This window comes from Athalia rosae, chromosome 8, assembly GCF_917208135.1.
Source record: "Athalia rosae chromosome 8, iyAthRosa1.1, whole genome shotgun sequence".
In the NCBI taxonomy this organism is placed as follows: domain Eukaryota; kingdom Metazoa; phylum Arthropoda; class Insecta; order Hymenoptera; family Athaliidae; genus Athalia; species Athalia rosae.
Window position 1 is genome coordinate 5,023,804 of NC_064033.1, and position 15,268 is coordinate 5,039,071.

General features: G+C 38.6%; 1 protein-coding gene across 12 annotated transcripts in view; it reads left to right on the forward strand.

Moving 5' to 3' along the window:
- The window catches only part of LOC105686611, a 69,229-nt gene that overhangs the window by 25,848 nt on the left and 28,113 nt on the right, over positions 1–15,268 (forward strand). For 10 of the 12 annotated variants that reach the window (XR_007279903.1, XR_007279902.1, XR_007279900.1 and 7 more), the window contains one exon: positions 12,311–12,426. Coding sequence is in view for 8 of the 12 variants with exons in the window: in XM_048659743.1 (XP_048515700.1) it covers positions 12,311–12,426 (116 nt within the window). In the remaining 4 variants the exon portion in view is untranslated. Of the gene's footprint in view, positions 1–9,679; positions 9,786–10,896; positions 12,041–12,310; positions 12,427–15,268 lie in introns of those variants that run through there. The other 2 variants (XR_007279901.1, XM_048659742.1) reach the window with 2 other exon arrangements.

Consider the following 15,268-nt stretch of genomic DNA (forward strand, 5'->3'; position numbering starts at 1 on the left):
TGAAGTCAGACCGATGGCGTTTATATAATTTCTGTAAATATGTATAGTCGTACACCCATATACCTACCTACTAAATATGTACATCAATCGGATTTCTATGGTACAACGACATATGTGTACATACTGTGTGCGGTGAGTAAAAATTTCACCGGAACACAATTATGTATACATATATATCTATATACATGGGGGCGAAAAATGATTCCATTAGCTATCCATGTATTACATAACAATCCACGAATGTTCGCTTTCTATTATTTTAGCGCGTCGCTGTGATTTATTTCGCTTTTCCCTACGGTCTCGTCGTTTCTTCTCGATTGATCTACTTTTCCTTGGATCGATCGATCGGTCGATCGGTAAGGAGGACCAGCGGGGGAGGGAAAATTGGCGGCTTGGGGGGGGAGGGGGGGGGGGAAGGGGAAATTTTAGGCTACCGATCGAATATCTTACCCGCTAGCGTTCGTCGCGATATTTAACTACCGTCGTGTGTACGGTACATAGGAACGGACGAGCGAATTTTAATTTGCTAAAAATAAAGAAAAAAAAAACGAACACACTTTGCGTACACTTATACGTATATCGATGTGTACACGGTTGTATCGTACAAATGTGTATACATATAAAGAATAACAGCCGAAAGCACCTTGATATAAAAAAATTCTTATATGTATACAGATACACTAATTATATATTCAAGTGTTATTTTGCAAGGTTGTGACATTCCATTTTATACGAAAGCGCGCGTGTACGTTGACATGTGTGTACGCACACGCGCGCACACACAGAGTCCGGAAGTCGTGTGAGTCTGAAACCTGTGGATACAGGTACGTAACTTCCGGTTAAACGAGAAGTAAAAAAAAAAAGTAACATTGAATTAGAAAAAAAAAATGTTCGCCCGTGTGTAACGCGCTTGTATATTATACGCGAGCGCCTGACCTCTGGAAATCTTATTTTTTTTCTTCCGGTTTTTCGATCATCCAATCGCGTGAATTATTCAAAATCGACTCCGTGCAATATTTCGTCGCTCGCGTGCGCGATCTTTTTCTCTCTTTCCACCGTCTTCGCAGTCGAGCTATTTATTTTTCTAGTTTTCTTACGTTATTTTTTATTTTTTTTCTTCATTTCTCATCACGCGCATCGCTTCAAATCGAATTTTTCAACTTATAATTGCTGCACACTACCATTACTACTACTACTACTACTACTACTACAACTACTATTACTACTACTTCTACTACCATACAGTGTGTCTTTCGCGCGTCTGTTTGACATCTGCACGGATTATGGTAAAAGGTTAGCAGCGTGCGTTTCTTTTATTTTACGTTTTATTTATCTTTTTGGGTTTTTTTTGCCACTTTTGTTTTTCTCTCTTTCTCCTTCTTCTTCTCCTCCTTTTGCCGAACAAGGATGAGGAGATAAGAAACAGAGGAATGGAAAGGAGACGAGCGACGAAGGGAGAAGAAAACTGCACTACGTGAATGAAAAAAGGGGAAGAAAAATAAAAACCAACAAACGAACGAACGTACGAAAAGCAGAAGAAAAAAAAAAAAAGAAAAAAAGAAACAGAGAGAAAAAAAAAAGGAGGAGAAGAAGAAGGATTTTCGAACGAACGGATATAAAAGCGGGTCGCCGATGCGCCGGAGAAAGAGAAAAAAAAAAATAAATCCAAGTGTCCAGCAGATGTTGAAATTTTTCGAAAATAATTAACATACTCGTACATAGGTATACAATGCGCTCGTCTGCCCATTTACCGTCGTATGTATCACGTGTACGCGTACATAGGTGTGTAACGTACATACGTAGGTATGTAATACGTATACTCACAATTTACCTGAAATTTTCTCAACGAAGGGTCAAAATGAAATTGAATGAGAAAATTGATTCGCTCCAAAGTAAATACGGGTATGTATGTATGTACTGTGAATGCCTACCGGTACCTGGTGTGTACGGAAAATTAAAAAGAAGAGGAAAGTGAAGTAATTGAAGAATTAAAATTCAACGAACAAACGTGAAGCGAAAATGTATAATATTATTATTAATAACACGTATCGCTATACGTTATGTATGTATATATATATACATATATATATGCATGTATATTTTTTGAGGTTACGAACCTAACGTTATCAGTTATATCTATTTCTCTTATCGCGGTTATCGTGTGTATTTAGATATAATTTATTATCGATGCATATATATATATATATATGAATTTCGTATAATCGTATCGCCATTATCATTATCATTGTTATACTTTAATCTATATAAACCAAATAGGTGTATTAGGATCTCTCGATATTCATTTTTGTTCGTAGCACATTTTTCATTTCTCTCGAAACTTTCCAACCTACAATAACTCGAATTTTTTTCATCTTCGTTAGAAACGACAATAGTTGTTCTCACATACGCACCTACGGTATACACTCACCCATGTACACATACGTACATACACACACACACATATACGTACGTCGATGCGTATCAATAACCTACTCCGAAATGATTTTTTCATCGTCTCAACCGACGTCGAATCCCGTACCTATTACGAGCATTTAATACATAGATAAGATAACGACATCTCGTCGATAACCGTCCTGTCACCGTTTATTCTCTATTATTTCATTAGACATTCTCCAATATTTAATCAACGTATCCGCGGATCAACGTCACGTACCGCGCGCTCCCAAAAATTTCCCAAAACTATTTTCATTCGCGTATTCACTCCTAGGTATTTCTAACTTGTGTAGCTTGTTGAACGTATACTCTGTATACATATAATTATGTATATTCGGTACATACATCTAGGTGCACATACATAGATATGTATAATATATCAAAATACGTGGGTATAATTGATGTATAATATACATGTAACACGCTCGCGATACAATAAGCGAAGACCAAACATGATTATCATTATCGTTGTTATTGTTGTTATTATCATTGTTATTATTATTGTTAACACTATCATGATTATTATCGTCAATTTATGTACGTGTGTATTTATCTATCTTACACGTATACACGGTATATTTATCGCGAAAGACTTTCACCGGGCACAAGCTGCAACTTTCCCTTTCTATATACATGCGGTATATACATGTATATAAATACGTATATATGTATATAATACATGGTAGTTGCGAGAAATCATTCATCGTTTACAAACGTTATATTTCATTGAGACAGCGATAATGACAACAATAATAATGACAATAATTATAACGACGATAGTATTATTCAAACGTAATTAATTACCTCAAAGATGATTAATTTTTGTCTGTTTTCTCAATCTTTCTTTTATTTGTATTATTTTTTATTAATTTTTTATTTTTTTTTTTGTTCAATGGACAATAACTATGAATACAGATACACGTAGATGCGTGTATACCTATGTATCTAGATATATATGTACGTGTGTATGAGCGTAATATAAAAATAATGTAGTATATACATATATGCATACACGTATAATATAATATAATATATAAAGTAAACTTTTGAACTCTGTAAAGTATAACATAACCAATATGGTAGAGCTATCTTAACGGTCGAATATGTTTTTGCTTGTTTTTGTATTATTTTTTTTCTTTTATTTTTATTCCGCCGCGCGTTTTTCTATTTTATCTCCCACGTAGCCCCGCAACGGGATGGGGTTATCTTGAACACACGACGTCGACGAGGACGAAGTTTTCGTTACACCCACGAAGAAAAATTTTACTCGCTTTCGATAGAATTTTACTTATCGCCGCGTATAACGGCGTGGTGCGTATAAAATAATACGTAATTCTCGAATCGCTCAATGTTGGCGAAAATCACGTTTTTTTCCCTATTGGAAAACTACACGATCTGGACCTTCGGCGACCTCTGAGACCATTTTTCTGACCGCTTTGGGCCGAGCGCGAAAATCGGCGGAAGTTCAGCGCCGCCATTTTGTGTCGCCTAAATTCGTCGCTGTGCAAAATGGACGCCGTTTCAGAAAAAAGTAAAAAATCTAAAAGATCCCAGATTTTTTAACGGAAAATCGAAAAACACACGCGGTTATGTACGGTAATAATATTGGTAGACCGCGCTGTACATATGTACATGTTATACATATGTATATATATATACGGATTACCATCATCGTTATTTTAATTATTACGGTTGCGGGTAGGAGGAAAATGTGTCTAACGCCGGAAATGGTTTTAAACAGCTTATAGATTTTAATATGAGGATTATGCGGTGTTTAATACCATGTACTTTCAAATATATGTATATATACATAGGTACGCGGTCTACCCAAACGAAAAGAATATAGGATTAATTTTTTATTGCTTTTCGTTCGTAGGAACGAAAAATTAATTTTCAACGACGAAATTTTCACCTAACTTGTTTCGTTTCTATTATTTATTTTTTTCCGATCATATGTACGAATATACTTCGTGTACGTATATATGTAAATATGTACGTCTGATATCCCGGTACATGGGTATATATGTATCTAGGACTTATGTGTATTCAAAAGCTGATAATTTTTTTTTCTCTATTTCTCTCTTCTCTCCAACGACGCGAGAAATATTGCCCGCGTGATCCTCTTCGCGGATAGGGAGAGAAAAATAGAAAAAAGGAACGAATAATAGAAAGGAATAGGTGACGGGAAAAAGAGAAAATAGAGAAGAAATCTGAAAGAAAATTGTATGTAATATGGAAAAAAACTGAAAGACGAAAAGAGAAAAAAGAGGAAGTGAGAGATAAAGAAAAAAATGTATGTGCATACACGATAAGCTTTTATATATGTACATCGCATGCATATATGTATATACGTACATACACATGAGTATACATTTCATTTCTTCTTTAAATATATACCACATACATAACAAATGTAAAATGTACGTATAGGTATACATGTACGTATATAAATGTATTTGGCTTTGTTTTATTTACATGTATATATTTATTTTACTTTTCTATTTGTTTTTTTTTTTTTCAACTAAATCACATATGTATGTAGATTTATAACCTAACCTAGATTATATATTTCTGCAATTCTCGACGCTTCTCGTGATTCGTTCTTTTCTTTTATTCCATTTTTTTCATTCGTTTTTTTTTTTGTCTTTTACATGACCGTAAATACACATTACACGCATATTACATATATACCCGTAAGTTTTGTACGCGAGCCTCGCAAATTTATTTATTCATTTATTTTCATTTCTTTTTCTATCGTTCATTTATTGATTTTTTCTATTTTACAGTTTTTTTTTTCTCATTTTTTTCTTTCTCTCGCTCCGAATACAGGCTACGTCGTCATTCCGTGTATGTACTACACGTACACGGTATGTACGTACGATATATGGTATATATGTATACACATATATGTGTAAAATATACGTAATATAGTATATGATTTGACTTTTCAAACAGCGAAAGTATAAGATAGCGGGAATTTCTTAAAAGTTTTTTGACCTCGTCAGGAGGCTCCCACTTTGAGCGAGATAAAAAACGGGAGAGAGAGAGAGAGAGAGAGAGAGAGAGAGAGAGAAATAATCGAATCAAAGAAAGGAGCAAAAAAAAGTAAAGTAAGATAAAGAAATAAAGAGAAAAAAAGAATACGGAATTTCCGGTGAATTTAAAGCACGAAAAAGTTGCATTTTTTAACGGTGGCAACGAATTCGAAGTAGGTTTATATCAATGGCCGATCGACACAGGGGCGATAAAAATTTTTATCGAAATTTTGACGGTTCTTTTTTTCGTTTTTTTTTTTTTTTTTTCTATTTCAAATAGTCGTCGTATACGACTCGCGGAGAGACTCCGGGGAGAATAAGGAGAGTGAAAAATAGAAGAGAAGAAAAAAGACTTTCGAATTTTTGGTTTCGTTTTTTAGAAGATGAAAGTTGAATTAAAAAATATAAAATATCATCAGCTGTGTGGCAGACGCTTAAATAGATGGCGCGATGGAATTAACGACATATTAATATGCTCATTTCGTAATAGATTTTCGTAACTATACTTCACTACACATAGATAGATAGACGACGACACCATCGCGGCAGATATTATCTGGTCGTAGCGCGTCGTGATAAAAATTCTGATGAATTAACTTTGAGTAGCATTAAAATTCAAGATATAAATCGACCGCGATTACTTTTCGTAACTTTGGTTGATGTTTCATTTTAGTTTCTTTTGCTCCCAATTTTTCATCTGGTTCTTTTTTTTTTGTTCGTTTTTCGAATCTTACTTTACTTTTTTGGAACCCGTGGAAATTAGTTTATCCCCTCTACTATTTGGTGTTCCAAAATACGATGAATTTTCAATTTATTTTTGCAATTTTTCGATCAAAAAATTGAGGAATCGAGGATATCTCGGTGGGAAAAATTCGCAGCTCAATTTACTCAACGGATTTGTGTTTCTGGGGTCAAATCACGTTAGAAAAGTGTCCTAAGATGAATTTTAAAAATACTTCATTTTTGGCCCAAAAATCGAAAAAATCCAAAGGGGTACCCCTTAAGATTTTGTCAAATTTTGGGCAAAAATTTTTATTTTTCAAAATTGATCAAATGACACCTTTCCAACATATTTGGACCTCAGGAACACGAATCCGTTGGCCAAATTGAGCTAAGAATTTTTTCCTCCGAGATTTACCCCTCGGAGTTTTCTCGATTTTAGGGTAAAAAATTAACATTTTTTTTTTCTCGGGTTTCCAACGCTATTCTCATGTATTACGATATCAGGAATCCGAATCCGAAGGTTAAATTGATCCATCTATAAAATTAAAAAAGTTTTCGCCAATTTTCAAATTTTTGGAACCAAAAAAATTGAAGATATCTCGATGAAAAAAAGTCTCAGCTCAATTTACTCAACAGTTTCGATTTTCCTGTGTAAAAATACGTCGAAAAAGCGTCGCACGATCAATCTTTTCTTGAGAAATGTTGGATTTTTCACTCAAAAATGAAAAAAACGGAGTAGGTACAAAAAAAAAAAGAAGCGTGACACTCGAAGTAACCGATAGTCTTTTCGGCCCCGTATAACCCGGAGTCTGGAAACTCTCCGCGTTTCTCCTATTTTTTTTTTTTGTTTCTTTTTCTGCACCATCCAGTTTTTTGTCGCCCTTCAAAATCACTCGGCCGCAGTCCCCCATCCCTGCGGTGGGGGCATGCGACCTGCACCCGTCTAATTAGAAAAACCAAATTTTCCATTCCCATGTACTACACCGGAGTGTCGTCCCCCCATAACTCAACGTCCTGACCTTTCGCCCTTCGCCCTCGCCCTCCGGCCCCCAAGTCCTCGGGCGAGGCGCGGAAAATACCGGGGCACAGATAAAAGGGCAAAAAACGAAAAGCCAAAAAACAAAAGGGAGAGAAAAACGAAGAAAAAAAAGCTGAAACCAAAAAAAAATACCCCATGTGAACCCGACGTTCGGAGATTTTCTTACTTTTTTTTCTTCCTTCGACTGCCTTTGCTGCGACCCACATGTGAAAACTAACCACCCCATTTTGACGTCGTTTTCACCGCGTCACCCCCGTAACTCGGATGCGCAGGTTGCCTTCTTCTCAGACTCATCACATCCTAACGGTCGAAAGCGAAAATCCTATGGGTTTTTGTACATAGGTGCGTATACATATGTACTGTACGTACGTGTATGTGTATATACATCTGTATATGTATGTTTTTACGCCGTACACGTTGTGCAAGGGCGGTGCGTGGGAAAGCCGTTCCGCTACCTCCCTTATAGCTGGCCTCTACATACCCATATAGGTACATAACGAGATCCTATGTATACATAGAGTACACGTGTAGCATGTAGATATATATATATAAAACGTTTTTTGAGAGTCGGCTAAGAGGACACCAGACGACGATGAGGAAGAAGAAGAAGAAGCAGAAGAAGAAGAAGGAGTAGGAGGAGAAAAACGAGCGTAATAAAATTCAAAGGAGAAAAAAGAGAAAGAATAAGAAAAAAAAACGAAATAAAAAAAAAAGGGGGGGGTGGCTCCCCCGATATTCGTAGGTGGCAGCACCTGCGGCTTTCATCCCTCGGGCCCCGAAATAGAGGGGGAGAAAAAGATCGAGGATTTAAGAGGAGGAATGAAAAAAGGAACCGGGGGCCCTTACGTGAAAAAAAAAAAAAGGAATAATGCAACCGAAGAAAAAAAAATGAAAAAAAATCAACAACAACAACACTTCGAAAGATATATTCGACGTGTACGTATATACGTATAGGCGTATGTATAACGCGCAGGTACGTACATATATACATAAATACATATATGTACATCTCCCCTATTCGAAATTATTAAATCGCAGCGACGCGAGGGGGACACGGGACCCTCTTTCCGAATACCTTTTTTCTATGCCAGACACCTGTGTATAATGACGAAAATTCTATATATATATATACACCCGTTTCAGATTTTTATGTAATACATACGCGCATATACGTATACATATATAATGTGGGCGTATATAGGACGGAGTGACGGTGAAAAATGCACCGTGCGACTGTTTTGGTTTTTCTTTTTTCAACTTTTCTTCTCTCTCTCTCTCTCTTTCCTTTTTTTTCTCCTATCCTCTATTTATTTTTTTTTTTTCTCCTAATGCTTTTCGCCAGTCATGTGCGCATATCCGAATGAAAAAAAAAGAAAGAAAGAAGAAGAACGGAGAAAAGAGGAAAAGAAAAGTGAAGGAAATAATAAATTTCCTCAAGTACCTACCTGCCGCCTGACATTTATACATACCCGTGTATTACACACGTATCGACGTAAACTCTTGTACTGTATTTTCCCATTTTGTGGATTACGTCTTTCTTGTCGTTACAATCGGCGGCCGGTGCGGCGTGAGATCGGGCCTCCGATTATTATAGAGTAGAATGTGCCAGAAATTAGCTTCTGAAATACTCGGAAGTACACGGATATATTCGGACGCCTACGGCGATGCGGGATCGGACCGAGGCGGCCATCTTGGCCTCCGGCCTTGGAGAGATAAAATAAGATGAAACGAAACGAGATAAAACGAAACCCTGAGGGAGGAAGAAGGAACGGAGGGAAGGGACGCAGGGCGAAAGGAAATTAGATAAAAGAGAAGAAAAAAAAATAAAATAAATAAATATATAGAACCAAAAACGAAGCCAAAGGAGGAACCGACGAAACGGGGAGAAAATGGACGTAAAAAATAATCGAGCGGAAGAAAAAAATTTTCCCAAGACGACCGCGAGCGACGCCTCTACGCATCTCTCTCGCCGGTCCTCTTCGCCCATCACTAATAGTTGAACGTACACGTGTGTAATACGTGTGCAGTACATGCTCCCGTGTACCGCTCGTATGCGTAATATAAACCATTTATGTGCGTACGAACGACGATAGCCCCGCAATCAATGGCGTTCGGACGGTCAGGTTGAGTTAGGTTATGTACGAAATTGTGCAAATCGTTTCCCCGTCGTCCGCCATTATTGTCCGGCGATTTTCGTTCGGAAATTCAAATCGCAGTAGGAGAGCGATATCGATTTTTTTCATCGCCAGATACCACGGAAAGGTGGGATATCCTTCTCTCGTGTTTTGGCGTTCCCTCGCCCCTTCGATTTTTGATTTCGTCCGTTTTTTTTTTTTTTTTTTTTTCAGTTTCCTTATTCTTTCACGCGCCTCGGACGGCCGAAAATTAAACGAAGTCCGTCCGTAGAGCGATTCCGATCGAAACGCCCGAACCCCCGGAGCCAAAGTAAATGCGATATAACCTAATCTAACCCCGAAACTAACCTGACCCGTGCAGCGGAGGTCCGACCGTCCCGTCTCTCGCGGTTAAGCCAGGTCAGTAATTGTCGGTCTAGGAACTGTACCACCACTACCACCGCCGCCACTACTACTACCATTTCGCGTTTGTTATGTGTACATGGACATATATTTACGTATATAATATATATATACATATATATTGTATGTACAGCGGGCGCGCGAGTATCCAGCTAGAAAATATAAATCATACGTATTATTACGGTAGAAAGTCGACGTCGCTACTTCCTTCGATTAATTAATTAATTTTCGCCATTTTTCAGGAAAAAATTTTCTCTCTCTCTCTCTTTTTTTCGTCCTTCTTTACCAGACGTATTATTCCCCGTTTGATAGAGAAATTAGCCTCGGCTTTTACCGATTTCCTTTCCTTTTTCCCCTCGTTTCTAGTTTTCCTTTTTTCTTCAGCTTTTTATTTATTTTTTTTCTTTTCTTTTTTCTTTTTCATCTTCCTTCTCCAAAAGCAACAGGTTAGAGTTAGGTTAGGGATTGCGTGTACGGTGTCGGGGGGCCGGGAGTATCCCCCTTTCGAAGACCCGTTTTTTCCTCTTTTCTTTCTTTTTTTTCTTTTCTTTCTTTTTTTTTTTTCTTGTTTCCTTTTCTCCCCCTTTTGCTTTTGGAGGAGATTCATTTTTCAACGGACTCTAAGGAGGAGGACCTGTTCCCTCGATCCCCCGGGTCTCGAGATCCCGCTCGCGGTGCGTCAGGGATGTCCAAAAAAAAAAACAAGCCAGAAGAAACGCTTTTTTCCGAAAAATTTTTATCATCCCAAATTCGGAGTCGTGGAGAACGGAAAAACTGGATCGCCGGTTCTCACGTTTCCCTCGATTTTCGTTATTTTTTTTTGACTTTCTGCCGCTCGAATTTCGATGCGCTTTTGTTTTTTTCGCAAAATCGAACGCCGGGCGTCAAGCGTTTCGACGTTCAACTTTTTCGAGTAGCTAAGGAGAGAGAGAGAGAGAGAGAGAGAGAGAGAGAGAGAGAGAGAAGAACGAAAGAGGCGCGAGCTCGACGAAAAACTTACGGACGGTACTGTACGGGTTCGTGAGGCGGCCGGTAGGAAACTTTTGCGATTCACTGTACACTCGCGGTTGTTTACATTTTAACCGAACAGCGTTGCCAAGTGTGGAGACCTGTTGATCGTCGACGCCGCCGAAGAAGCGAAACGCGAGGATGACGACGCTCGCGGTTTTCCAGATCCGACTCCGCCGTTACCCTCCCGTAGTCGTCGATTCAGCTTCACCTAGAGCTTTGATTTTGGTTGAAGAGAAAAACGAAATGAAAAAAAAAAAACAAATGAAAAAATAACGCGACAAAAATGCGCGAACGACATGCGGCCGAGATAAGGTCGCGGAGGGCGACGATCGGAGAGTTTCGGTAATCCGAAAATTAATCTCATTGTCTTCCTTTTATCTCTCTCTCTCTCTCTCTCTGTCTTTCTCTCTCTCTCTCTCTCCCTCGCTCTCTCTCTCTCTCTCTCTTCTCGACGAAACGAAACGAAACGAAAATCTCTCGACTTTCAATCGCTCTGGAAAAGTTTGAAATAATCGCTGAAACTCCCGTACACATATGCGTACATCGTAAATATACATAGATGTACAACAATGTACATGTGTTCGACGAACTCCCGCGCGTTTTTTTACAGCCGGTAGACGACACACGGCGTAACGCGACTCGACAAAAAAAAAAATATATATATATACATATATATATATATACACATATCGCGACACACAGATTAGGAATTATAATATTTGATTAACGATAAGAAATCGAGAGACACGATACATGTGTGACTTGTAATCCACACATACGTATATATACACACGTACATTCTGTACATACCTATGCGCACGCGTTGTACATATATCCGTATACAATGTATGTACGCGTTATGTATTTGAAATTCGGGTGAGAAGAAGCACGTAAGATACAGCGTAAGTGTAGTACGATCGAGTTTTCGAGATACACGTATACTCGGCGACAAAATTTTTGACAATCGTTACGGGGGCTCCGCGAAACGTGCGAAAACCCTCGCGGCGGCCATTTTGAAGACGACGATTTCGCTCCACAAAATGGCGCTCTCGAAATTTATTACCGCCATGTTTTTTTTTTTGTTGCCACGCTCCGCCGAGAAGTTGGAGGAAAAACTTATTTTTCTCCCAAAGTTTTCGCGACTGGGGGCGTTCGACCTCGATGAAAAATGACCTCGAGAATAATTTTTCAAGGACCATTTCCGCAGCGGAGTTTTCGACCTTCTTCAACGCTTTCGCGAGGTATGATTTTTATTTCGCCAATTTTTCACCGAGTCATGGATATCAACACTCGGCAAACAATCGGCGTTTCATTTCGCGGTGTCCTGCGGCGCGCGTTTCATATAATTTTGTACGCGATTGTACGCGTAATCGCTGCGATACGAATTACCCCCGGCTCTTTTCTTTCCCGCCGTTTTCCTTCGGACGGACGGATATCATATCGCTCGCCTGATTTTCTAGTTTTTGACTCTGTTTTTGACTCTATTTTTGTTATTTTCTTCTCTTTTTCAGATCGTCCAGCTAAGTCCGGAGGAAAAGCGCGCGCGGCCACACGCCGTACCGACCGCTTGTCCTGTTCACCCATTTCCGAAGGACCTCGTCGAAGCGTGACCGAATATACGCCAGACGTAAGTACTTACGTACGTACACCTATGTGTAGGTACTTCGATTTTCACGATGATTTATAACGCGCGGTATACGTATAGATATGTACGTACGAGAGGCAGTGGGACGCGCACGCCTCGCCGGTGTATAGGTATGTGTATCATGTGCCATTAGATACGTTTCCAAACATAAAACGAGGTACATCAGTGCCTCGATTACATGGACACATATATGTACACATGCTTTTTTATAACATGTATTTACATAGAAACGCTGCAAAATGAATCTCATAACCCCCGAGTTACGAGTACATGTACACGCCTGTACATATACATATACATATACATATACATATATACATATATATATGTATATGTATATGTATATATATATATACGTGCGCACATATTTGCAATGTGATATCCGCGGACTGGCGCCGATAACGATGATGTTTCTTTACGTATGCGCGAGGAGTCATGTACACACGTGAGTCTTAGAAGCGGGGGACGCCATCGCTGCCTGCGTCCGACGGACAATAAAATTCCGAAAGACGAAAAATCGTCCTCGGCGATTTTTTTTATCGGACGCCCCGATATTTAATCATCAATGAAAATAGCGGGAGCCAATGGGACGTAACCTAACCTGTCGCGGTCAGCTGTTACCTCCCCTCCATTTTGTCTTGCCGCTGTAGAGCGCACCCCATTGGCTGCTGCTATTTTCATTGATAATTAACCATCCGGACGTCAGATAAAAAATTGGTTGAGGACTTTTCGTTACGGAATTTTTTTGCTACGTCGGATGGAAAGGTGGGTACGGTTACTTCCGGGCCACCCGGTACATGTGGGTCCCTGAGGTTTCTTGATTGAAATTTTTTGATCCAAAAATCGACAAAATTTCGTCCTCGTATACGATTTATTTTTATTGGTCGTTTGTATTTTTTCCCTCGGTTTGGGCGAACGTCTGATTTTTTTTTTCTAATTTTTGAAAAGCGACGACGCAACGAAAACGCTTCCAAAGAAAAAAAAAAAAAAGAACTAAAAAATTTGACGAAATGTCGGGAAAAAAAAAAACCGAACACAAATGGCGTAACGCGGCGTATAACGAATTTTTGTGAAACACCCCGTATAATGTATGTATACGTATCATATATGTGCATGTGAACGAGAAAAGCAGACCCCGCGCACTGGTCTATATATATATATATAATATATGTATATGTATATGTATATAGTGTACCGAAAAGAAACTACACGACGAAGACTCGAAGAAAAAATGAGAAGAAAAAAGCGAAGGAAAAGGAAAAAGAAACGTTAGAAAATAATGTGGGGGGTGGGGGGCAGGGGAAAAACGACAACGACCGAAGAGACGTAGTTGAATAGCAGAAACAAAACCAAAAAATCGAATAAAAATAAAAATAGAGAACAGAAAACAGAAAACAGAAAACAAAACCGACCAACAGACGAAATGGTTTTGTGGAACTGTATAACGCGTATATAGTACTGGCTGCAGCAGCTCCTCTGGATGAATGTGTGGCCGATGGTTCTGCTTTTTTTGCTTCTTCTTCTTCTCCTCTGTTTTTTTTTTTTTTCCCTTTTTTCTTTTTCTTTTTGCTTCTTCTGCTCATGCTGCTGCTGCCGCTGCGCTGCTGCACTGTGTCCAAAATGATAAGGAGTTTATCGTATCCGGCTCTAATATTATACCCATATATACATAGGTATACATGTATATATATATATTTATGCGCATGTATATACGTTTTTTTCCTCTACATATATACGTACACACGTGGAGCTGCGATGGCTAGGCATTTTTTATCTCCCGAGTCACACAGGGTTTATGTATACGCCACGTACGTGTACATATGTGTTAAGGTATATAAATATAAATACGATGATAACACTCGTGTAACCTAATATTTTCTATTTGTCATTGCACGTATATATACGAAAACATGTGCGTGTGTGCGTGTGTGTGTGGAAAAGCGTGATACAATTATTGTACGAATAATTTCCATCGCGCGAGAAATTAGTACATAGGTATATCGCATAGAGGGGTATGTGTATACCTATGTACACGTCCCGGTCTGGTTTTTTGATATTTTTTCCGGTCAGTAATTTGTTTGTTTCGCCGTTTGTTTTTTCTGCAAATTTTGCAAAAATCAAAATACGTATTTTGTGTACATAGAAATCTATGTGCTTCCTGAGACCGGTACATACCTCCGACTAGCGTTTCGTGGATAGAAATTTGTCTGTCTTCTGCCTTTCGCTAAAAATTTTCGGTTCGCGTTTCGAAAATCTTTTATTTCGATTATGTGTAGAGTGAGGTACATGTGTATATGCGGTATTTACCTATGTACTCCGCACCTGCTGCACGATATTATACGCGAACCTGAAATTATGTATTATATATGTACGTATAGGCGATGATATTTTCTTTTTTCTCCAAAATTCTTTTTTCCTCCATTTTTCAAAAGTCAATTGTCACTCCCACCGAAACCAAAAAAAAAAAAAAGAGAAAAAAAATAACACCCGTTTCCATTCGACGAAAAGAATGAGGAAGAAAAAAAAAAAGGAAGAAAAGAAAGAAAAAGAAAAACGAGGAGAATGATCAATTGAGAAAAGAAAGATATATATACCTACGTATACGATGCGGTTGCCCGGATGCGCGTCCTTTGTCAAAAACCCTTGAAGGGCTACGTGAACCTCAAGTTTATGCGAGACCTGCACCATACCGTTGCCCTTGCGGTCCTTTTTTTTTCTCCCTTTTTCCCTTTTTCCTCCTTTTTTTTTCGTCTGCTTTTTACGAGTACCTAATTTTTCTCCAACGATCCTCGAGTACAAGGTACATACGTCTGCAGGTTCCTAT